This window comes from Hemitrygon akajei, chromosome 12, assembly GCF_048418815.1.
Source record: "Hemitrygon akajei chromosome 12, sHemAka1.3, whole genome shotgun sequence".
Taxonomy (NCBI): Eukaryota; Metazoa; Chordata; class Chondrichthyes; order Myliobatiformes; family Dasyatidae; genus Hemitrygon; species Hemitrygon akajei.
Window position 1 is genome coordinate 7,377,044 of NC_133135.1, and position 26,256 is coordinate 7,403,299.

Consider the following 26,256-nt stretch of genomic DNA (forward strand, 5'->3'; position numbering starts at 1 on the left):
ACACCATGGTTCCTGTACCCTAACATCCTTTCCCTGTTTCATTGGAATGTACCTATGCAGAATGCCACTCAAATATCCCCTGAACATTTGTCACATTTCTACTGGACATTTCCCTGAGAACATCTGCTCCCAATTTATGCTTCCAAGTTCCTGCCTGACAGCTTCATATTTCCCTTTACTGCAATTAAATGTTTTCCTGACCTGTCTGCTCCTATCCTTCTCCAATGCTATGGTAAAGGAGATAGAATTGTAATTACCATCTCCAAAATGCTCTCCCACTGAGAGACCTGACACCTGACCAGGTTCATTTCCCAATACCAGATCAAGTACAGCCTCCCCTCTTGTAGGCTTATCTACATTGTGTCAGAAACCCTTCCTAAACACACCTAACAAACTCCACCCCATCTAAACCCGTTGCTCTAGGGAAATGTCAATCAATTTTGGGGAAATTAAAATCCCCCATCCCGAAAACCCTGCTGTTATTGCACTGTTCCAGAATCTGTCTCCCTACCTTCTCCAAAAAACCCACAGAAACTCAGTAGACCATCCCTCCATGACTTCCTCCTTTTCTGCAGCCATGACACTCTGAATAGCAGCACACACCCCCACTTCTTTTGTCTCCCTCCCTGTCCTTTCTGAAGCATCTAAAGCCTGGCACTCTAATCAGCCATTCCAGTCCCTGAGCCATCCAAATCTCTGTAATGGCCACAACATTATAGCTCCAAGTACTGATCCCGCTCTAAGCTCATCCACTTCGTTCATGATACTCCTTGAATTAAAATAGACATCTCAAACTATCAGTCTGAGCACATCCCTTCTTTATCACCTGTCTATCCTCCCTCTCACACTGCCAACAAGCTTTCTCCATTTGTGAGCCAACCACCTCTTCCTCCGTCTCTTCAGTTTGGTTCCCACCACCCTCCCACCCCCCCCCCCCCCCAGCAATTCTAGTTTAAACCCTCCCCAATAGCCTCAGCAAACTTCCCTGCCAGGATATTGGTCCCCCTCGGATTCAAGTGCAACCCATCCTTTTTGTACAGGTCACAATGATGCAGAAATCTGAATCCCTGCTCCCATCCCTCAGTCATATATTTATCCTCCACATCACTATTCCTATACTCACTGTCAGTGGTACAGGCAGCAATCCTGAGATAACTACTTTTGAGGTCCTGCTTCTCAACTTCTTTCCTAATTCCCTATAGACTGTTTTCAGGACCTCCTCCTTTTTCCTACCTATGTTGCTGGTTCCAATATGTACCACAGCCTCTGGCTGTTCACCTTCCTACTTCAGGATATCATGGACAAGATCAGGAACATCCTGGACCCTGGCACTGGGAGGCAAACTACCATCTGTGTTTCTTTCCTGTGTCCACAGAATCACCTTTCTGACCCCCTAACTGTAGTCCCCTACCACTGCTGCCATCGTCTTCCTTTCCCTATCCTTCTAAGCCACAGGGCCAGACTCTATGCCAGAGGTGCAGCCACTGTTGCTTCCCCCAGGTAGGTTGTCCCCGCAAACAGTACTCAAATAGGAGTACTCATTGTTAAGGGGGACAGCCACTGGGGTACTCTTAGTATTTGACCCCTACTCTTCCCACTCCTGACTGTTACCCACTTATCTGTCACCCGAGGCCCCGGTGTGACTACTTGCCTATAGCTCCTCTCTATCATCTCCTCCCTTTCCCTGACCAGACAAAGTTCATCGAGCTGCATCTCCAGTTCCCTAACCCAGTCCCTAAGGCTGTCTGGGCTCCTGGACATCCTACATCTGACCCCAGTACAGAACACCGGCCTCGCAGACATACTTCCTATTCCTATTCTTCACAAGTAACTTACCTCACCTCAACGCGTTATCGCTGAAGCCTCCTACTCTGACTCCCTCTACTCCAATGCTTATTCTATAAAGCGGTCTTTTTAAATTCTTCCTGCCGATCTAATTCGCTGACGTCCACGCACCTGTGCAATCGTGCCTCAATCAAACCCAAACCTTTTACTAAAAGCCACAGACAATCACAGCACATCACATCACCTCCCCCATTTGTGACATTTACAGCAGCAGTGCAGAAAAGGGGCCTGAAGCATTGTTGAGGATCCCTAACATCCTTTCCACAATCTTTTGACCCACTACCCTCAGGAGGGAGTTACAGAAACATCAGGACTAGGACTGCCAGACTAGGTAACAGCTTCTTCCCTCAGACTGTGAAACTAATGAATACCCTGTCACCACCGAGGTCTCATCACTAGTACTGTGAGCTGTTTACTGTACTATTTACTGTTTACCTATGCTGCACATGTAATTGAATTATATTTGATTAACTTGTGTATGGCAATATTGTTTTGTTTGGCTGTATTATTGTACAGTCAAATGATGAAAAATCTGAACTTCTGTGCAGCTTCTATTTATCAAGCATAAATGGTATAGTGGAACGCTTTACTAATCAAAAAAATCAATACTATCAAGCATTAAAACTATTCCCCTTGTAATTCCCTTCACCCAATGCAAGAATAAAACTGGCAATTACAAAATGCAGATATTATAAATCTGAAATAAAAAACAACACTGGAAAACTCATGTCAGGCATCTTCAGAAGGAGAATTTTTGGTCGTTTTGTTTTTGACAGAACTGGATAGTTTCCCAAATCTTATCAATTCCCAGTTCTGAGAGAAATGCCGACTCTTAATTCTTTCTTCACTGATGCTGCCTGACCCGCTGTGCCTTTGTTATTCAGATGGCCAAATGGTAGTGTGTTATTGCAAACTGCAAGGAATATTCAGAAGATAATCTTTCCTCACAGGTTTATTAGCAAGTTAAGTCATTATTTCATAGACCAAATAGAGATCTGATAACTTGGGAAATTAAAAAGAGCAGCAATGTTCAAACTGAAGATCATGTACGCACCATCAAAGGAGATCCTGGAACTTCCGTACTATAAGATCCAATGTAATATGATGCTTAACCTAAAATGAATAAGACTAAATTCTTTACTAAATAAAAACATTTCCATAAAATATATAATGGGCAGAGTACAATAACACATAAATTAACTTAATTAAACCTCATGGCTTAAAGATCAATGCAATTATCAGTTCAGAGAATCTTAGGTTAGATTGACAACACCCGAACAGATAATTCTCAAAATATTCAAGTAGAATGCATAGAGAAAGAAATACACAAAGTTAATGTCTCAGATCAATTAGCTGGTTGAGTTATTTCACAACAACAACCTTGCACTCAATGTCAATAAAACCAAGGAATTTATTGTGGACTTCAGGAAAGGGAAGTCAAGGGAACATACACCAGTCCTCATTGAGGGATCAGCAGTGGAAGTGGAAGGGATCAGCATGTTTCATGTTCCTGGGTATGAACATCTTTGAAGACCTATCCTGTGTCCAACATATTGATGCAATTACAGAGGTGATATTTCATCAGGAGTTTAAGACTTGGTATGACACGCAAGACTCTCGCAAATTTCTCCTCACATACCGTGGAGAGCATTCTAACTGGTTGCATCACCGTGTGGTATGAAGGGGCCAATGCACAGGATTGGAAAAAGCTTGCAAGTAGTTGCCTTCCCAGCATCGAATACGTCGTCAAAAGGCAATGCCTCAAATAGGTGGCATCTATCATTAAGGACCTCCATCACCCAGGACATGCTCTTTTCTCAGTGCTACCATCAAGTGATAGTTCTGGAGCCTAAAGACACACACTCAATGCTTTAGGACTAGCTTCTTCCCCATTCATTAGATTTCGTAATGAACAATGAACCCATGAATACTACCTCATTTTTTTTATTGCTGTTGTTCTGCACTGCTTATTTTATATATAATATACATAGCAATTAATAGGGCTTTTTTATTATATGGTGTAAAGCACTGTTCCCAACAAATTTCATGACAAGTGATATTGAACCGGATTTGATTAACTGTCTCTGCTTGATCTACAACCAATTTTAATTTGAATTTCCACCATCTGCAGTATTTTGTCACTAATTAATGCTGATTTAATTCTCCAACTGTCACACAAGGATATATAACATCTGTTCAATTTCCAGTACAAGATGACAACTTACGCTGGGGGAAAAAAGAAGCTGGCCACAGAATGTAGTATATTAACTTCCCAGAACACGTACACAACATTTCAGTTGTTCAGGCCAACATTACAACTTTGTTTCACTGGCTTGATTTCATAGCCAGAGTAACATAAACAAATATTATCCAGCCCAGAATACTGGCATTTCAACTAGAAATTGAAGCCATGGAATTGATGATAATCATTTCTATACTTTGTAACTTGGGTAACAAGTATTGAGAGTCAGAGGGGTGGAGGAGAGGGAGCCCACTCTTACCACCGGCCAGCGATCTGACCGGAAGTCTAGGATCCAGCTGCACAAGGCAGGGTGAAGGCTGAGGTCTCTGAGCTTCTTGTCAAGCCTGGATGGAACTATGGTGTTGAATGCTAAACTGTAGTCCAAGAACAGCATTCTCACATAAGCATCCTTCTCCAGAAGTGTAACAACAGTAGAGCAGTGGCTATTGCATCATCTGTCGATCAATTCTGTCAGTAGGCGAATTGTAGGGGGTCCAGTTTGGGTGACAGCAAGCTGCAGGTGTAATCCTTGACCAACCTCTCAAAGTATTTGCTTACTGAGGTGAGTGCAACAGGACGCCAGTTGATCAGGCATTTTACCTTGGTCTTTTTTGGTACAGGGTCAATGGTGGATAATTTGAAGCAGGAGAGCACTCTACACTGGGAGAGTGAGAGATTAAAAATGTCATAACACACCTGCCAGATGTGCATAGCACATTATGAGTACTCGTCCCGGGAAGCCATCCGGTCCCGCAGCCTTGCAACTGTCTACTTATTGGAAATATCTGCGTACCTCAGCCTCAGAGATGACCAGGTTGCAGGTTGTAGCGGTGGTTTTCCTTGGAGGCTCAGAGTTAGCGACATCGAACTGAGCAAAAAAGCGACTGAGCTCATCTGGGAGAGAGGCTGTGATGTTGGTGGCACCACATCGTTTGGCTTTGAAGTCTGCGATGGTATGCAGCCCTCGCCACAAGTCACGTATGCTATTTGTCATAAATCTTGACACAACCTTGTCCCTGTATTGTTGTTTTGCAGCCTTGATAGTTTTGCGCAGATCACAGCTGCTCTTGTTGAGCTCTAGCTGATCGTCGGCAATGTAAGCTCTATGTCGTGCGGTAAGTGCTGCGCGCACGGAACTCATGATCTTAACCATGATTGTGGAATGGGTAGGAGGGATCCTCAACAATACTTCGAGCCCTTCGTATACGACTCTCCTGGCAATATTTTATTCATAGCTTGATGGCTGACAAAACAGCAAACGTAATCATGATTTATCAACCCAGGGATATAAGCATGTAGTATATAAAAATAGTAGCGCAAGTCTCCATTTATGTTCTGAAGGACAAATTGAAATATTACAAATAAAAGTAATCCACAGTATGAAAGGAAATGACTGAAGTGTAAATCCACTAGTCAATGGGCGCAGTAACCCAAGATGCATTCTCAAAGCAACACACGTAAAATACTGGAAGAACTCAGCTGCCCAGACAGCATCGATGGAAAAGAGTATACAGTCAACATTTTGGGCTGAGACCTTTCCTCAGGACTACATTCTGAAAGGACATTTACCTCAAATGTTAACTCATTCCTGAGAAGTGCCACGAGTTTGTGCTAAATTGCTTTTAATGCCGTGATCTATTTAAAATAAAACTGAGCCAGCGCTTAGTGTCTGTAAAGTCACTTAAAGTGCATTTTAATAAATGCTGCAAAAATTAAAGTAATACAACTTTCTGACATCCTCCAACCATGGCATTTTGTTTGTTTTTAGGACATTCAGGAATAAAGTTGCATAATGTTTAATTATTTGGAAATTTGTGAATTTTTGAAATTCTCTACCCTGGGTTGTTGTGCTACTCACAATATACGGCACAGAAGCACAATGTTCAGCAGAGCGCTTTACAATACCAGCGACCCGGATCCAATTCCCACCAATTTCTGCAAGGAGTTTGAACGTTCACCCCAGGACCACGTGGCTTTCCTCCAGCTGCTCCAGTTTCCTCCCACGGTCCAAAAACATACCAGTTAGTAGATTAATTGCTCACTGTAAACAGTCCCATGACTAGGCTAGGATTAATTCAGGGCATTGCTGGGCAGCATGACTCAAAGGGCCCACTACGCACTGTACCTCAATAAATAAATATTAACAGAGTACACTTAAAGCTGAAACTGGAGGCCACAGATTCTGCAGATGCTGCAATTCTTGAGCAACACACAAAATGCTGTAAGAACTCAGCAAGTAAGGCAGCATCGTTGGAGGACGGTAAACAGAATATTCTGGCTTCTGCCCCCTTCCTTTCCAGTTCTGATGAGAAGCCTCGGCCCAAAATGTCAACAATTTATTCCCCTCCTCAGCCTGTCCTGCTGAGCTCCTCCAGCATTTTGTGTGAAGCTTAAACTGAAGATGTTTTGGAATACAGGGAAATTAAAGTATATCTGCCTGGATGGAAAACTGGCAGACATGCCATCATCTTGAAGATAACTTTAGATACATGCAGTAGATTGACTGCATGTTCATAAAGTGACACAAAGGCACAGTACTGTCTGTACATAAAGTGACTGATAGGAAACAATAAAGTAGTGGTGGTTGTGGAGGGGTGCAATTTCCCATTCAATTTTAATGACGTTCTATCAGAAACCGAAATCATGGAATTACTAACTCTCGCATATCAATTCTATTATACTGTTACTTTGATTTAAATTAAATCAAACTAACCTGTACTGTATAGTCTAATGATTGTCTTGCATGTTTTTCTTCCAATTGCAAGAACCTGTTGGACATTGGTAATGTAAAATGCTGCAAGTTTGTTTCCCTTGTCTAATGGTGAGACAGATGGCGGGAAGCTGCATGGCCTCAGTTGTAGCGGCACTGTGTGCATGAGTTTGTCTGCAGAATGTTGAGAACTGCTGTTCTTGTCGATAACGCCCATGAACCATCAATTTACAGGCTGGTCACTTGGGCTAAACATATGTGTGACTCGATGTTTACTTGCTATCTTATATGTGCTCCATGTACCTTGAGTTGTGCATGACTGTTGGTTTTTGTACCTTGGCCCTGGAAGAACACTTGCATTTGGCTGCATTCATGAATAGTTGAATGATAATTAAATTTGAACTATGCCCAATGTTCCCCACTTTAAAAAAAATAAAACTTGCATCAAAACACCTTGAAAATATTAAAATGTTTCAAACTGTACAGTTTCAAGTTACTTTGCTTACATGAAAAGTCAAGCATATTAGGAAAATGCCAAAGCTGATGTTCAATGGAATGGATTTAAGCCCAAACACCACAATAAACATTTTTACGTATTTAATTTGTGTGAATGAAGGAATCCCAAGCACAAGATCCATTAAACATCAGATCCAATGACATGCAAAAATCACATACTGTTTGTCTTTTTAGAAATACTCCACCATTTAAACATTATTCTTCATATAATAAAATGTAAGGTATTCCTGACTAATAGTCCGACAACAATTTCTGAAGTACCATTCACATGAATGCAGCCTAATGAAACAGCACTTCTCTGGGGCCAAGGCGCAAAATACAGTACCAATAGTCACACACAACACACAATATAATTACAATAGCAGTAAAATATAGTAACAAAAAAATAATAATATACCCAAAGTCCCTGAGTGTCAAGGCCTGTAGATTGATGCTCATCATGCTCTTGTGCAGCTGCAGATGAATGTAATCCAGGTCATTTCCGAGTGAACACTGCAGAGCAGCACTGACACGACGGGTCAGTTCCCAACTCCACGCTACCTCTGGCGTCTCTGGCCCTGGATGGCTACAACAAACAACCCTATGGCATGAGGGCCTGGTCACAACAACCAAAGCCACGTAGGTCCTGTCGGTCTCGCCAATGAACCAGTAAACCCGACTTGCAGCATTGTGACCACAGAAAAACATCCAAGACAATCATTAAGGTGCTACAAGCCTTAAATCTTGATTTCATCATTAGCGCCTGGCACCAGCATTGGTTACTTGCTTCGAAGATCTACAAGTACACAAGAACTTGTAGAGCTCGTCCCTTCAGCCCAAGTTTGGCAAATAGAGAAACTTTGTAACCAAAATCTGTCTTTTCTAAACCATTCTTGAAATGTCCTTTATGTCTTCTTGAACTTGTCTTTCCTAAAGAAGAATGTAACCAGAAGTGAACAATTTCCACCCTCTCCTTTTTATTCCCCATTCTGACTCCCCACATGAATTGCAGATCACCTCCCTCTAGTACCCGCTCTTCCTTCCCTTTCTCCTATGGCCACTGTCCTCCATCAGATTTTTTTCTTCAGTCTTTTACCTTTTCCACCTACCAGCTTCTCACATGATCACACCCACCTTCCCCCTCACCTGACTACAACACCTTCCAGCTTGTACTCCTTCCCCTCCTCCCACACCTTATTCTGGGGCATTTTCCCACTTCCTTTCCAACCCTGAAGGGCCTTGGCCCAAAACACTGACTGTTTCTTCCTCACCACGGATGCTCTCTGACCTGCTGAGTTCCTCCAGCATTTTATGTGCTACTATGGATCTCTAGCAGCTGCAGAATCTCCTGTGTTTTATGGACAATACTCCAGATGTAAGCTAGCCAACATTTCACAGTCAGACTGACGACTGGCCAAAAGAGACAAAATCACTGACTGCTATGTGTTATACTGACCTAAGGATCCAGACAGACTTCATATTGGGCTTCTCAGCTACACATCAACTATCACCACACAATTCATCCCAAAATGGCCATTGATTATTGAAATTTAATGAAGGAAGCTTGTTTTCCTTTTAATTAGTAGTTTTAATTAATTTACATAAGTCAGGTGCTTTAGGTATATTTAAATAAATTTTTTTTAAATGGTGCAAATTGTCTCTAATTGAGAGGTAGAAGGAAGAACTCCACAAGTATATTGGGTTTCTCACCTGATCACTCGTTTGAACCCCACCTTCCAAGCTTTGCCCTCTTCTCACTACTACTATCAAGCTGGAAGTACTTAGATCTCATACCACCAAGTTCGGAACAGTTATTTCTCTACAATCATCAAGGTCCTGAACAAAAGTCGGTAACTTCACTCCCAATCCGCATCAAATGGACTCACATTCAAAGACTCTACAACTTGGTCTCAATATTTAGTTTTTGTGTACATTTTGTCATCTTTTGCACATTATGTCAAATCTTTATCTAAATAAATTCTATTTCACTTTTCCTTGTAAATGCCTGCAAAAAATGAATCTCAGTGTAGCATATGGTGACATGTATATACTTTGATAATAAATTTATTTTGAACTTTAAGGTAGCAAAACTTAAGTTTCTTATTGTGAACTTGTATTGCATAAGCAGCTTTTTTCTAGAATGGGGTTGCATGATAACTTTATTCAAACCCTTTATTAGCTAACCACTTTCACACTGTTAACACTTTCAGAACTTTACCCTATTTTCCATCATTTTTAGAATTGCGCTGTTGTTCTTCCTGTTGTAATGAAACACCCTGCATTTCTCTTAAGGCAACTTTATTTGTCACATGAGACCATTCCAACAGCCTATGCCTGCTTGACAATAACCTCCAATGTTTACTACTGACTTAAAAAGTTCAAAATAAATTACCAAAGTACATATGAGATTTATTTTCTTGCAGGCATACACAGTAAATAGAAAGAAACAACAGGATCAATAAAAGACCACACCATATAGTGAAACAACAGATGTATAAAGACTGTGCAAGTGCAAAAGAGAAAAATAATAATAATAAATAGAGGAGATGAAGAGACCATGAAAGTGAGTTGATAGGTTGTGGGAGCAATTCAATGACGGGGCAAATGAAGTTATACCCTCAAGGACCTGATGGTTGATGAGTAATAACTGTTCCCCTTTAATCTAAACCCATGCTTCCTTCACAGTGGCAAAAACTAGTAACGGATTAAGAAATCTTTATATACACTTGGAATTATTGTGATCACATTGTAACACTTTCACCTTCAATCCCACAGCAATTTCCTTCTCTCACCAATACTCCAACAATTTGCAAAGGAGATGAAACATTAAACACTTCATTGTTGTTGAGAGCAAAGAACAACAAAAGTGGTTACTATTTTATGGAACAACACACACAAAATGCTGGTGGAACACAGCAGGCCAGGCAGCATCTATAGGGAGAAGCGCTGTCGACGTTTCGGGCCGAGACCCTGACGAAAGGTCAGAGATGAAGGTCAGAGATGAAGGGTCTCGGCCCGAAACGTCGACAGCGCTTCTCCCTATAGATGCTGCCTGGCCTGCTGTGTTCCACCAGCATTTTGTGTGTGTTGTTTGAATTTCCAGCATCTGCAGATTTCCTCGTGTTTACTATTTTATGGAGACAAGAGACTACTGGAATCTGGAGCAACACACGAACTGCAGCATCTACTGAGGGTGATTGACAGTCAATGTTTCAAGTTAAAACCCTACATCTAAACTAGCATTGTTTGTACCACTAGCTAAATTAATTGGGATTTTCAACAGCCAAATTTGCATGAACTGAAGCAGATTATTTTTTCTGTCTCAAGCTGTTTTTTCAGCACATCTTCCTATGCTATTAGTCGAACTGTCTAGCAGCTAATCCAGAGAACACAACTAGAATGAAACATGGCACAAAAGAGGAATAATAACATTTTTTAAAAACTATATATGGAATTAGAGAGCTGACAATAGGGTTCTGAGAATAAAGTTCACATATGGATTGGAAGATTAGCACGAGGTCAAGATGCATATATGATTATGTATATTTAACTCTAAAATGCTGACAGTAAAATTGGTACATGTTATCAACTCTAATGATTCCTAGTTTCCAAGTCCCACATTAGGATGATTTGGTTCCTTTTAGGCCCTCCACACCAGTTATAAACAGTAACTGATTACTTCACTTGCAACCCAATGCCAGCAGGGTACTATATTTTAAGCTCCTTTTCCAAATTCAATGTGCAACCTCTCTACCATTTACAATAATTTCAGAACTATATGTGCACAGGTTGGATTGCACCAATAATTTACAAGATATTACAGCAGATTAAAAGCAGTGGAATAAAATTTTCCTAAAGGTTTGGTACTGATCTATGACACATAAAATCATTTTGAACAGAATAAGTGCATGCAGTTCCGCGTGGAAATACCACAATGGACAGTTCCAAGCCGGAGTGTAAAAGGAGGCAGGCTGGGCTTGGGACTAGCAAAACCATCCTGTTAAAAACTCAGAGCTACAGGAACACAAACAGATGCTCCAAAGACCTCATCCCTGGGAGAAGGATACACCAAGATAGATTAGACCTGAAGACAATATGAAAGACCAACCCAGGACAGAGAACTCTGGCGAGCTGCTGTGCCACAGTAGGGGGTGATGGGCTGAAGTTGCACATGACCTAATGAGAAAAATATGCATGAAATGAAAATCTTATTTAAGAAGAGTTCCAGTAAAAGATGGAAAACTAAACATTCATCAGTCCAAAAATATCTTTGTGTGTGTTTCCTAGAAACAGGGTTATGAAAGAGCCTAAATTATACAGTGATAGGGGCTGGGGTCAGCAATGAGATTAACTCTAGCTTTTGCAATACGGGGCAAAAATTAACTAGAAAGTCAAAGTACAAGTAACTCTAGGCCAAGTTGACAAAGGGATAGAAAAAGTAAAAAGGAAAATAATAAAACATAACAAGGGACCAATGAACAGACAGGGTTTAAAAGATGGACAATGATCTTTCAGCTTTTTCTGGCAACTTAAAAGTTCAAGTTTATCGTCATCGGACATAAATACAACCAAATGAAAATGTTATTCTGCACTCACAATACATATCACACACTGAACATACAAAATATGGTAAGTTAATAAAATATAATTCGAGTGGCGTGCAGCACAGGTAAACAGTAAAGAGCGCAAAAGCCTTGAGCAAAGTCAGATTAGTGGAATAAACCACAGGGAAAGGGAACAGACTGCCTTAGAGGCTAAATAGCTTTTTTGGCAAATCATGCAAAAGGGGCCTGGAATAACCTCTGCAGAAAAGTGGACATGCAGATTATTTCTGGTCTTTTCCCACACTTCAAAGGCACAATAAGTAACTGTACACCATCGCTGAATGGAGAAGGCTCAGAGAATTAAACGGACGTTATATTTGAATTGCCTGACAATTTTTCTGGGGGTTTCTCCAACAAGCTCCAAGTAACCCCAATAGAAAAATGCAAGTTGAAACAGAGATATAGGGGACTTACTTGATCATTGGGAAGGTGCCCACAGAAAATTCCTAATGCATATGCTTGCATCTAAAATTGACAAAGAACCCTATTTAGATCCAAGTCTACTCAGTCAGAACCATCAAATCTAGCTGGAATTGAAGCACCTAAAATATTAGAAACTTCTTTTAATAAATTCTAACATTTTATTAAGAGAACAATAGATTGAAGTTATCATGCACATTTAGTGACCAACTGCATAAAAAAAAGCCAATAAACAATTCCAAGTTTAATAAGATTACTAGCTGGTGTGCATTTCTATTAGTGTCTAGATAATAGAAGTTTTTTTTTGTTTTCACTGTACTACTTTCCAGAGCAATACAAGTTGTGATAGCCACCAACAGCCATGGGACACCATGCTTGGTGCATGATCATATCCTTATCAATAGGTCAATTACTATGCCAAAATTACCACCATTTAACCTGTCTACGTGCAGTCAACCATCATAAATCATGCAATACACTGCCAGGAACTACTTGTATGAAAATGCTTTACATGTAATTTTTCCTTCAAAATGGTAGAATAAGTAATGACACAAGTTATAATATTTAATGGGTCTGATGACAGATTATAATTTGGATAGTTTAAGATCCCATTAAACATCAAAACTTAGCATTTTGTGACAGCATTGAAACTTCCAGAGAATTATTCACTTAAAGCAGGTAAGAGTCCTCACATTTCCCAATAACTTGCCAAATTACTTCAAACATTTCAAAGATAACAAGATGGTCAGAGACTAACGTTGCAAAAGCACATCCCAAAAATAGATCACCATCGTAAGAGGTAACACTTTTACTTTTAGACAGCCAAACACATAATAGTCTGAGTTTCATTTTCTAATTGTACTAGGGAATTATTCTAAAAATGACATGGAACATTTTATTGCTCGTTGTGAATGTGAGCTCTACAGAGATTATATGGAAACTGTATACAGGTAATAGAACAACATTCAGCCAGATTCAACAGTTCAAATTTCACAAGTTAGCTCACTGCACTTGAAGCATAACAAGATATTTTGCAATATATTCAAACTATTTCCTACACGATTTTAACCACATGAAAATATATGCACATTGCAAATGACTGCAGACTACATAATTGTGCGCAGAAGTTGTCAAAAATAGATCGCCAGCAACCAATTCATTTACCTTGCACAATTAGGTAGTCATGCAAAGGAGTTTAAAAATAATAGCAATGCCTAAAAGCTAGAAGGTATGAAACTAAAGGCTCTGAAAGTGTATAGACCAAAACGATCAGGGAGTAATCAAGTATCACTCTTCTTGTAGTGTAAATCGAAATTATGCTCGTCTGAAAATCTCTGTTCGCTGATACTCCCACTTAAGATGCAATCAGCGCTTTACCTCCGAAAAGAAAACTTAATTTCTAAAAACAGAGTTCTACAACCCAAAAGCATGGAACAACTGGATTAGAACTACAATGTTTCTAAAAGGAATACTGAAAATAGCAGAAGATTGAAAGTAATGCACTCTGTTGGTGTCACAGTGCGTGCATATGGGTGTGTGCCTTTTCTAGGGTGTAGTTTGCACACTGTAGTCTGTTTTCGTGGATACGTGTGTAGCTTGCTATTGCTATGCCCTTTCGTTGTGGTTTTGTCTAACTGCATTTTTTTATTAATTTGTCCCGGTCTTTTTGTGCCTGCCTGTGTCCATCTGGGTCAATTCATGGTGGTGTGTCTGAGTGTCAGTGTTTGTGTCTGAGTCCACACACACAGACAGAAGACGTGTTGCCAAGGCCAGGCCCAGATTGCAGTAGGGCCCAGGCTGGCCGGCAGGGTGGAAGGGGGTGGGGGTTGGGAATGAATGAGCCCCCGTGGTCTCCCTCCCCACACTCACCGCTCTCGATCTCGTTGCCCTTTTTGGCGGTCGCAGCGTTTCCCATCCTTCGGGAGAGCGGGCCGAGGCTCAACGGCTGAAGCTGGTGGGCGGGCGGCTGCTGCTGCTGCTGCTGCTGCTGCGGCGGCGGCGGCTGGTTCGGTTGCCCCCACACCCCCCCAGGCACTCACTCACTCACACACAACTGCCCGCAAGGCGAAGCGGAGAGAGGAAAGAGTAAATCCGCGGGAGCTAGCGATGTCTCCGGCCGCCGTGCGCATACGGGTCGGATGCGGCTGCCCCGCGACCCTCCGTCTTCTCGACGGGCCCCTTCACCGCGACTCCGCAACCCAACTCGCTGCCGGAAGTGACGTGAAAACGAGCGCGCACTCGCGCGCGTACACACGCTCACACAAACAAATACGCTCGCTGGTTAAGGCCGGGCCGCGCGCGCACGCTCGCTCAATGGGTGCCGCGGGAAAGAGAGCGGCGCCATGACATCACCGCGAACCCGGCCTCGCTCGGAACTACACGTAGTGTGACGTCACTAGAGAGGGCGGTGCGCGGGGGGATAAAAGGAGACGCGATGTCACGTGAGGAAAACGGCTTTTATAAAGCGGTTTGCGGGGTGGGCGGGGCGACAAGCGGGGAGGCCGGGCTTCAGGCAGCTAAGCAGGTTAGGTTGACTTCAGCTTTTGACTGCGCTCTCCGTCCCCTCCCCCTCCTTCCCTACTCAAACCATCTATAGGGATCAAAGTCACCGAATGTGCCTGGCGGGTTTAGTTACTCAGCGGCCGACGTGTTTATTTCGGACTTTCCTGTCAAACGGGAATGGGAGTTGGTGTTCATTTCGTCAGTCGGGCCCGCGCCGCCTCTATCCGACCCCACAACGCTAGCCCGCACTATTTGGCGCCGCGCAGGCGGACACGAGCTAGGTCTGCGCGCTCCGCCGCTGTTTCCACGTTAACGGCGCGAGCCGCGGGCTATTCTGGGCTCTTCACCCCCTGGGGACAGGAGGCACTTCCGCAGGGGGAGGGGCGAGCGTGCCCGGCCCTCAGCCCCTCCCTGCAAACTCCAACTCTAGGCGGAATATATCCTCATGCGTTTTTTAAATAGCGTCACTTCTGAAGCCTTTTTTATAAAAACTGTTTTCACACTTGTATATTTAAAAACACTTAGGGCATTTTATGTTATTAAATATTCATAGCCTTGCATAAACAGAAGAGACTCTGCAGTTGCTGTATCCAGAACAACACACACAAAATGCTTGAGGAACTCAGCAGATCTGGCAGCATCTATGGAAGGAAATAAACTGTGACATTCTGGGCTGAAAAGTGCATGCCCAGGGAGGATCAGCACCTCTGGTGTGGGGGCTTGTCATAGGGCAGTTCACTCACTTTTGTTCTCTTCCAGTCTGGCTCCAACTTTGCACGTGATAGCCACCACGCCTCGGTACACCACATCGACAGGTGGGCTAAACAACTTGAGAGTAGCCAGCTGGCCTCATACCCTGGTGAGATAGGAGCATACCTGTCCCAGCATGTGAAACCAGCTCCGGTGAGCTGGGCGAATGTGATCCAATGGCCAGGAAGGCAATGCTTCATGGAGAGCAAAAGGCATGCCAAGGCATAGAGGAAAGAAAGCATAGTCATCCATTGCAACCAAGGAAAACCCCAATTTGTGTCAAATACACCTGCCATTTAGAAGTAGACTTCCAAGGTCAGGAAAGTGGAACTGTCCAAGTGTAATGGCTTTTCCACTTTTTTTAAAACTCTCCTGTAATGGCTTTTCCACTTTTTTTAAAACTCTCCTGTGCAGGTTTCTTGTCAAGTTCAAGTTTAATTATCATTTGACCATACATGAATATAGCCAAATGAGACAGTGTTAACTCTCCCCCCCCCCCCGATCAAAGTGCAGAACACTGTCCACAGTCATAAACAGCACAAGGCACATGTAAGATAACAAGTAAACATCCAGTCACACATATATTTAGCTCAAGTCCCTGAGTGACATATCCTGTAAGTTGATGGTATATGGGTGAGATAGGCAAGAACAAGCAATCTTCAGCAGTCCACAGATGAACGAAGGTACGTACGCACTCAATCCAGCTTGTCTTCCACTGAGAACAACACTGGAGTGCAGCAGACAACCGACAATTTTGGGCCAAAACCCTCCATCAGGGACTGGGGGACAGGCAAAAAGACATTTTGTTTTGTTACTCCAGATTCAAGCTTTAGTAGCCTCTTCTGCTGCCAGATTTTATATCAAAACATATTTGATGTGTGTGTGTGTATTATTCCCTAGAATATGGTGCAACACAGTAGAGTAGCAGTTAGTGTTCAATCAGGGTTCAATTCCTTATTCCAAACATAAGGAGTCTGTATGTTCTCCCTGTGATCATGTGAGTTTCCTCTGGGTGCTCTGATTTCCTCCCACGTTTCAAAGATGTATGGGTTAGGGTTAGTGATTGCTGGGCTGATATCCTCCCACGTTTCAAAGATGTATGGGTTAGGGTTAGTGATTGCTGGGCTGATATCCTCCCACGTTTCAAAGATGTATGGGTTAGGGTTAGTGAGTACTGGGCATGCTGTAAGTCAGGACATGAAGGGTCACAGGGAGAAGGCAAAAGATTGGGGCCGAGGGGGAAATGGATCAGCGATAATGAAAGGCAGAGCAGACTCATTGCGCCAAATGACCTAATTTTATTCCTATATTTTATGGTGTTACGTTGGAACCAGAAGCCTGGCAACAATAGCAGGCTGCTCCCAACACACCCTCAGACTGTATTTGTCATTGACACAAATGAAGCAGAACATTACCACGGTATAGGCTCTTCAATGTACATGTGACAAATAGAACTAATCTTATATATGGAAAGCAGAAATGTTACCTCTACATTTTAAATATGTATTTATGAAATTCACAATATAATTGGGGGTAGTGGGGTGGGGATATGTCTCTACCAAAGGAGGAGGAAGGCACTCCTTCCCTCCACGAGCCTTCAGATCACCCTTGGGCAAGATATAGCACTTGCTTATTAAACCCCTCCCCCCACCCCAATCAGGTCATGTGAAGCAGTGGGAGCAGGTGGTGGATATCACAAGTCCTGTTTATGTGACCGCTGATGACAGGTAGACAAGTATTGATAATGGTTGAGGTCACCCATCTTGTAAAGACACTGCCCAGAAGGCAGCAAAGGCAAACCACTTCTATAGAAAAATTTGCAAAGAACATTCGAGGTCCATGAAAGAGCAGACCGCCCATGCCATGCACATAACGAATGAACAAACGGTATAAATACTGAAAGATCATTCAAAATAGAAAAGATTTGTATCTTTTTATCTATTTGTTTTAATGAGGCAAGTGCTATAAAAAGTAAATAACATGAAACTATTAATGTAGACTTCATGATACATAATTAAATGGTAGGCTATAGGAGTCAATCAGACTATCCATCTGGTAATGTATTTTTTATGGAACTTCCTTTATCTGTTTCTGACCCTTGTCTTGCATCTAAATGAAAGCACATCCAAGAAGGATTTGTACAAGTGCACCTAGCGGTTTTCACAATGCTATTTCAACTTGGGGTGCTTGGAGTTCAGAGTTCTGCTCTGATACCATCTGTAAGGAGTTTGTAGAGTATGTCCTCCCCATGAAATGGGTGGGTTTCCTCCAGGTGCTCTGGTTTCCTCCCACAGTCCAAAGATGTATGGGTTAATGTCCTGAAATTAAGCTATGGTCAAGTAGGTGGGTTGCTAGGCTGCATGGCTCATTTGGCCGGAAGGGTCTGTTATACACTAAATCTCTGAATTAATAAATAAAATAAGAACAAATATCAAGGGTAAGTTGGTTTATTATCGTCACATACTGCAATTAGTGAAAAACTTAATTGTGCATGCCATCCATCTAGCTCATTCCATTACAACAGTTCATTGAGCTAGTACAAGGGAAAACAATCATGGGAAGCAGACTAAAGTGAAGTGCAGCTGGGTAATTAAGTGCAAGGCAATAATGGGGTACTTCGTGTCCACCTTATTTTATTGAGATACAGTGTGGCCCTTCTGGCCCAGCAATCTCCCAATTTAACCCTAACCTAATCAAGGACAATTTTACAATAGTCAACTAATTTACTAACCGGTACATCTTTGGACTGTGGGAGGAAAGCAGAGCACCCGGAGACATACAAAGTCCTTATAGGCAGGGGTGGGAAATAAGCTCAGTCACAAGCATTGTGCTAACCTCTACATTTTCTGCAGGACCATTACAGTGGGATAGAGGCTGTCCTTAAATCTGATGCTACGTTCTTTCAGGCTTTTAAGGTAAAATTAAATTTAGACCATAAGACATAGAAGCAGTATTAGGCCATTCAGCCTTTTGAATCTCTTCATCATTCCATCATGGCTAATTTATTATCCCTCATGCTCTTGCCTACTTCCCACTTCCTTTGATGCCCGGACAAATCAAGAACCTATCAGCCTATGCTTTAAATCAACCCAATAAATTGGCCTCCATAGCCATCCATGACAATGGGTTCCAACAGTTTCATTACCCTCTGCCTAAAGAATTTCCTCTTCGCCTTTGTTCTAAAGGAATATCCTTGTATTCTGAGGCTGTGCCCACAGGCTCTACACTCCCCCACTATAGGAAACATCTCCACATCCACTCTATCGTGGCCTTTCAATATTCAATAGCTTTCAATGAGACCCCCCCCCCCCATCCTCCTAAATTCTAGTGAGTACAAGCCCAAAGCCATCATATGTTAACCCTTTCATTTCCTGGAATCAATCTCATGAACCTCCGCTGGACCATCTCCAATGCCAGCACATTTTTACTTAGATAAGCAACCCAAAACTGCTCACAATGCTCCATGTGTGGTCTGTCCAATGCCTTATAAAGTCCCTGCTATTATCAAAGTATGTACTATATATGTTACCATGAGATTCATTTTCTTGCAGTTATATGTAGGGAAATAAAGAAATACAATAATTTTTTATGAAAAACCATACATAATCAAAGATTGACAAACAATCGATGTGCAAAAGAAGACAAATTGTACAAATAAAAAATATAGCACTGAGAGCATGAGTTGTATAATCCTTAAAAGTGAGTCCAAAGGTTGTGGAATCAGTTTGGTGTTGAGGTGACTGAAGTCATCCACTCTAGTACGTACACTAAGATGTACAACAGAACAGTCAATATAGCTTAGAAATACAATTGTGTCAGCGTGAATTAATCAGTCTGATGGCCTGGTGGTAGAAACTGTCCGGGAGCCTGTTGGTCCTGGCTTTGTTGCTGCGATATTGTTTCCCGGTGCATGGGAGGGGTAGTACCTCTAGATGGGGGGGCTTGTCACACTCCTTGGAGCAGTTCGTCATCTATTGGTCCCCACCAATGCCCAGCTCTCACCTGTGGCTCCTCATAGCTGTTTGCATGCGACAGCAGCCACACCCCGGGCAACAGCTTCGACAGGCCGGATAAACCAGGTGGGGGTAGCCAACGGGTCTCATACCCTTGGTGAGATAGGAATTTGCTCATCCCAGCATGCAAAGACTGCTTCGGAGGATCAGACAGAGGAAACCCTGGGGGTTCAATGGCTGAGAAGGCGTTGCAGCAGCTCATTGTGGAGTGCATAGGGCGCGGCAGAGCACTTAAGAGGACGCGGCCATCCAATGCAGCCAAGGAAGTTACCAGACGTAATGATTCTTCGTGCCATTGGATCCTGACTTCTGAGGCTGAGAGAGTGGGATCATCTCTGTGCAAGGCTTTTCCACTTTAATATCTTTTGCGCACTGGTGACATTGTGCAAAAAAGGTCGGCTGGTGGCACAGTGAGATTAGCACTGGGCTTGAGAACGGAGGTTCCTGAGATCGATCCAGTGACAGGCCACCCCTGAGCGCGCTCTCCATCTGTGCCAGGTTGATGCCAAGCTCACAACTTGGCCTCCTAAAAAAACACTGCCTCCCTGCACAATATAGTCTTCCTCGGACCCCGAGAGACAACCATATACATATGTACTGTTTCCTGGATAGTAGCAGCTGGAACAATTTGTTGTTAAGGTGACTCGGGTCCCAATGATCCTGCGGGCCTTTTTACGCACTGTCACTGTAAATTTACTGAATAGTGGGAAGTTCACAACTACAGATCTGCTGGGCTGTCCGCACCACCCTCTGCAGAGTCCTGCAATTGAGGGAGGTACAGTTCCCATACCAGGCAGTGATACATCCAGTCAGAATGCTCTCAATTGTGCCCCTGTAGAAAGTCCTTAGGATTTGGGGACTCATGCCAAACTTCTTCAACCGTCTGAGGCACTTGTGCTTTTTTCACCACACAACTGGTATGTACAGACCAAGTAAGGTGCTCGGTGATGTGTATACCAAGGAACTTAAAACTGTTCACCTTCTGAACCCTAGATCCATTGATGTCAATAGGGGTGAGCCTGTCTTCATTCCTCCTGTAGTCCACAACCAGCTCCTTTGTTTTTGCGACATTGAGGGAGAGGTTCTTTTCCTGACACCACTATGTCAGGGTGGTGAATTCTTCTCTGTAGGCTGCCTCGTTATTATTTGAGATAAGGCCAATCAGTGTAGTGTCATCAGCAAATTTAATTAGCAGATTGGAGCTGTGGGTGGCGAATATGTCATGGGTATACAGAGAGTTAATGATGGGGCTTAGGACACAGCCCTGGGGGGGGGGCCTGTGTTGAGGGGCAGAGGTGATGGACCCCACTCTTACCACCTGCCAGTGATCTAGCTACACAAGGCAGGGTGAAGGCCGAGGTGTCTGAGTTTCTTGGCAAGCCTGGAGGTGTTGAATGCTGAGCTGTAGTCCAAGAACATTACTCTGCTCCAGGTGTGTAAGGACACTGTGTAGAGCTGTGGCTATTGCGTCATCTGTTTATCAGATGTGTCAGGAAGTGAACTGTAGAGGGTCCAGTTTGGGTAGTAGCAAGCTACAGATGTAGTCCTTGATCAGCCTCTCAAAGCATTTGCTTATTATTGAGATGAGTGCAACAGGATGCCAGTCATTTAGACATGTGTAAGGGGTTTCTTCTTTATATTACTGCGTATGTTAATCAAAATGGCTTCTTTGTTTTGTTAAAAGTAAGAATGCTTCTTTGTAATGATAACTGAAGAGGGAGTACTTTCTCTCGCAGCTTGTTTGAGTTAAAATTACTGATAACGAGAATTTTATTCATTTGTTAACCAATTGGGATAGATGTTATTCTCTCTTCTGGGTCTGTAAGCTATTGTTGGCAGGCTTTTGGGGAGTCGGCGCGAGGGGGTGAGAGAGAGAGAGGACGCGATGCTGTAAGCTGGGCGATGGAACGGACTCCGAGCAGGGGTCCGAGGCCAGGGTTTTCGGAGAGGAGAGGAGATGAAGACAGGCGTGCCGTGGGTGCTTGGTTGATCACTTCGGGTGGTCCTGAGCTACGAGTCGAGGAGGTCTGAGGGGATCAAATGGTGGCCAGAAGACTTCGTTAATTGAGCTCCAGCGGTTCTGCACGAAGTGGTTTGGTCTTTGATAAGTTTGGCGCCTTTTACTTTTCCTTTTATTTTGTATCTCTACTAAGTACATAGTTCCAGTAAGATCTATAAAGTGAACTCATTTAATCGCATATGGTGTACTGTCTGTTATTGGGCATGTTGGGGACATCACACAGCATCCACACAAGCTGATTACCCAGTCTGGTGGGGCCAAAGGCTGCTCCCCCTAGACGGAAGTGAGTTGAGCGAGCCTGAGGCTTACCAGGGGGTTACACTAAGTTAGCAAGTTTCACGACGGTGATAATAAATCGGATTCTGATTCTGATTCTGGATGTGCTGGCGGCAGCCTGCAAGTATCACCGTGCTTCTGGCACCAACATAGTAAGCCCATAACTCACCAACTCTAACCCATACGTCTTTGGAATGTGGAAGGAGACTGGAACACCCAGAGGAAAGACACACGGTCATGGGGAGAACCTACAAACTTCTTAAAGAAAGCGGCGTATTTGAACCTGGGTCGCTGGCTGTAATAGTGTTACATTACCGTATATTCCGGAGTATAAGCCAACCCCCATTTTCAAGGTTAAAAAAGTGACTTATTCATGTTACCTTTGTATAAGCCGACCCCTTTTGTAGAGGTTTTTGATTTAACTAGAAAAGATCACAAGATCTCACAGGCCAGTACTCAGCTTTGCCAGATCTGGAACCGGGAAATTTTGTGAACCAGTACCTGCTGAGAAAACAGGCCTACACATTGTAGAGCGTTATAAGCGGATTCTTAATAAATAAATCAGGGAGGGAAATTTTGGATTAGGTCTCCAATGGTAAAGAATACTCTGAAATATAACCCCCGTGAAACCATTTAGCGCCCATCGTAATCTCGTTAAAACATAACATGAGGTGGTGGGATCAGTACATCTACTCAATATTGAGTTTGCGACCACCATGTACAAAAGATTAAAACGAATGCGATATGATGCTGACTTCAAGCTGAAGGTTGTTGATTTTGCTAAAGGAATGAATAATTCTGCAGCTGCTACGAAGTTTAGTGTAAACGAGAAACAAGTGACAGAGTGGAGAAAAGCAGAGGACACACTGAGGGAAATGCCAAAGACGAAATGTGCAAACCGCGGGAAAACACGCCAGTGGCCAGAACTGGAAGAAAAAGTTTTAGAGTGGGTGAATCACCAGCGATCATCTGGATACATTGTTACCAGAGAAATGATTCGAGTTCAAGTGTTGAAATGGGCCGAAAAACACCAAGAGGTCAGTGAAAATTTCAAAGCTACACGAAGTTGGTGTACCTGATTTATGAATAAACGTGATCTTGTGTTGAGACAAAAAATCAAAGATTGCTCAGAAAATTTCCACAGGGTGTTGTTGTTTACGTTCAAGAATGCTGCTGGGTGGACGAAGCCGGTTGCTTGAAGTGAGTTAAAGAGGTGTGGCGTCGACGTCCCGAAGGTTTCGGGAAGGAAAAGTTGCTATTTGTCTGGGACGTGTTCAAAGCGCACTTGTCAGGTGAGACAAAAGCAGCACTGAAAGCTGAAAATACGGACATTGCAGTCATCCCCAGTGGTTTGATGTCCGTGCTTCAGCCACTAGATGTGAGTTTAAACAAATCATTCAAAGAATTCATGCACCGACAGTGGAACAAATTTGACTCAAAAACAGCCAATAAATACGACCTGTCTTCCGTGTATTCGTTTTTCCAAAGTTGACACCCTCTGTATAAGCCGACCCCCTAATTTTAGGACCAAATTCTTGGCTTATACACCGGAATTTACGGTAACTGCTGTGCTAATGTGCTACTCCTGTCACCCTGATGTGGCTTGTTACCACCCATTAAAAATGAAACCCATTGCACAAAGCTCAGGAAAGAAATACAAACACTTCCATAAATCTTGCTCCAACTTCTGACTTTCTTCCACATACTCTACCACAAGTGTACTCTGTCTGCACACCAGACAGAATCCTCAGCTACAGCCCAACATCCAGGCAAATGCAGTCTTGTTGGGTTGAGAGCAGGGGCTAAGCATGACCAAAGGAAGCAAAAGATCCCCCTATCCAGTACGTGCCCTCTTCTCATTGCTACCATCAAGGATTAGGTACAGGAGCCTGAAGGCACACACTTAATGTTTCATAAACGGCTTCTTTCTCTCTTCGTTTCCACCATCAGATTTCTGAGTGGACAATGTACCCATGAACACTATCTCATTATTTGCACTACTTATTTGTTTATATATATTATGTTCTGTGTTGTATAACATGGACGATTATTGTCTTTCCGTGACCATGATTCTTCTTGGCAGATTTTTTACAGAAGTGGTTTGCCATTGCCTTCTTCTGGGCAGTGTCTTTTCAAGACAGATGACCCCAGCCATATTCAATACTCTTCAGAGATTGTCTGCCTGGCCTCAGTGGTCACAAAACTAGGACTTGTGATGTGCACGAGCTGCTCATACAACCATCTACCACCTGTTCCCATGGCTTCATGTGACCCTGATTGGGGGGGTGGAGCTAAGCAGGTGCCACAGCTTGCCTAGGGGTGACCAGCAGATGAGCAGATTGTGAGAAATAAGTGTGTTACGGATTCAGCAACAATAAATATATAAGTGAGGCAGGATTTTTTATAACAAATAAAACATTTATTAAACACTGAAAAACAAACCCCCTAAAAGTAAACAAACGACTAACGCAACCGGAAATCAGCTGCTGTGCGGCAGCTTAAACAGTTCTTAAAGCGATAAAGCTTAAACAGTTCTTAAAGGAATAAAGCAAAAACAGTTCTTAAAGTGATGTTGCCAAAACAGTTCTTCAAAGTAGTACTGCAAAGGTTCAAAATGCTTACAGTCCATTAAAGGAGAGATTTAAATTCTCTTTCACGTCGTGTTGCTGCAGTTCCCAGTCGAACTATACTTTTCCCGGAGAATTTACGAAGATGAAAATGAAATGGCTTAAAGGCACTGACCTTTCCTTGACAAAACTGTACCCAACCCTTTCTGCTATTATTTGCAGGGGTTACCATGGGCACAGCCAACGAATTCCTTCTGAATGAGGATCAAACAAGGTCGAACCTGTTTCACCGTCGAAATCGACTTTTCTCGATCTTTTAGCTCCCGAACTTCAATCTTCACTCTCCACTGATTTTTAACTGGCAGTATTATAAAGAAACTGCCAGCAATGACCTTTTAAATTTTAGGCATTAAATAAAACTCCACCTTTAAACCAAACTGTGTCATAACATTGGACCACACAGTAGCATGGAGTCAAAATGGCAAATCCAGCCACGAACTGCCCCTCCTCACAGGGAGGGGTCCTCCTTTTAAACCCTGTAAAAAAAACCTGTCACATGACCTCTACTGGCGAGAAAATGACGTCACTCCACCATCACAAGACCACTACCTTAAGTCCAGTATAGCTTCAACACCACCGTCACGTGACAAGTACAAGATACCCACGGGTACGTAACAAGTGATTTGTATGTATTGGATTGTACTGCTACCAGAAAACAATGCATATATCGGAGATAATAAACTTGATTCTGATGTGGCCCCAGAGTCTAGATGTCAAACTACATTTCTCAGGAGCACTTGCTCTTCTTACTCAGTGGCCTCTCACTGAGAAGTGGAGAAAATGAAAGGAATGGACTGGTTATTATCTGGAACCCACTGCCTGAAAGGGTGGTGGAAGCTGATGCACTTGTGGTTTTGGTAGTTAAAAAGCACAGGGTTATGGGAAAATATGTGACTGAATGGCTGGCAAAGGGCCAAACAGTTTCCTTCCCTCTTATAGACACAAGACATTCTGCAGATACTGGAAATCCTGAGCAATATGCACAAATTGGTGGAGGAACTCAGCAAGTCAGACAGCACTTATGCAGGGAAATAAACAGTAAGGTTTCAGGCCGAGGACCTTCCCCATTATACTCATTTAAAGATTTTGTGGAGGACAAGAGAGCAAAATAAAAAACCCTAATCAATGCAAGAATGTTGTGTAGAATGGGTGAACCCAAACACAGGACACTGGTGTGGAGGTAGAGTTGGGATGCAGACGAGGGCGTGAGCATGGCTGGAGCTGAACGGCAAACAGGAGGATGAACGGAAAGGCAGGCAATAGGCAATGCTTCTCTTGACATGGAGAGACAGAGTTACCACAGTAAAACTACAACGCTGAAACAAAACTTAGAATACACAATTGTAAGCGGCCGGGAACGTGAACTACCACACTGGCTGAAACAACGATCTGGCGGTGAGTGGAAGCAAAGCCGGCATATTTATGCTGCAGGTAGATGAGAGTCAGGTGTGCTGCAATCAGAATCCCGGGAGAACATGGGGAAAAGAGAATTAGGAGAATATGAGGAATAAACGGCTGGGACCGCGACAAAGGAAGGTATCTTTGAAATGAGAAGAGACTTTCTGAAACTATGTGAAATGAGCTAATTAGATTGCTATCAACAACGATGCAGAGTACTGCAAGGAGATAAAGAATGTAGTACTATGGTGTCATGACAACAATTTCTCCCTTAATGTCAACAAAACATAAGAGTTGGCCACTGACTTCAGGAAGGGTGAAGTGATGCACACGCTCCTGTCTACATCAATGATG

At 42.9% G+C, this 26,256-nt stretch overlaps 1 protein-coding gene across 2 annotated transcripts in view; it reads right to left on the reverse strand.

Annotated features, from left to right (window-relative positions):
- Window positions 1-14,545, reverse strand: part of prkacba (protein kinase, cAMP-dependent, catalytic, beta a) — a 239,603-nt gene extending 225,058 nt beyond the window's left edge. For both annotated transcript variants that reach the window (XM_073062542.1, XM_073062541.1), the window contains exon 1: window positions 14,186-14,545. In XM_073062542.1, the coding sequence (XP_072918643.1) occupies window positions 14,186-14,231 (46 nt within the window). In that variant the 5' untranslated portion in view covers window positions 14,232-14,545. The remainder of the gene's footprint in view (window positions 1-14,185) is intronic.
- Window positions 14,546-26,256: the final 11,711 nt, after the last annotated feature.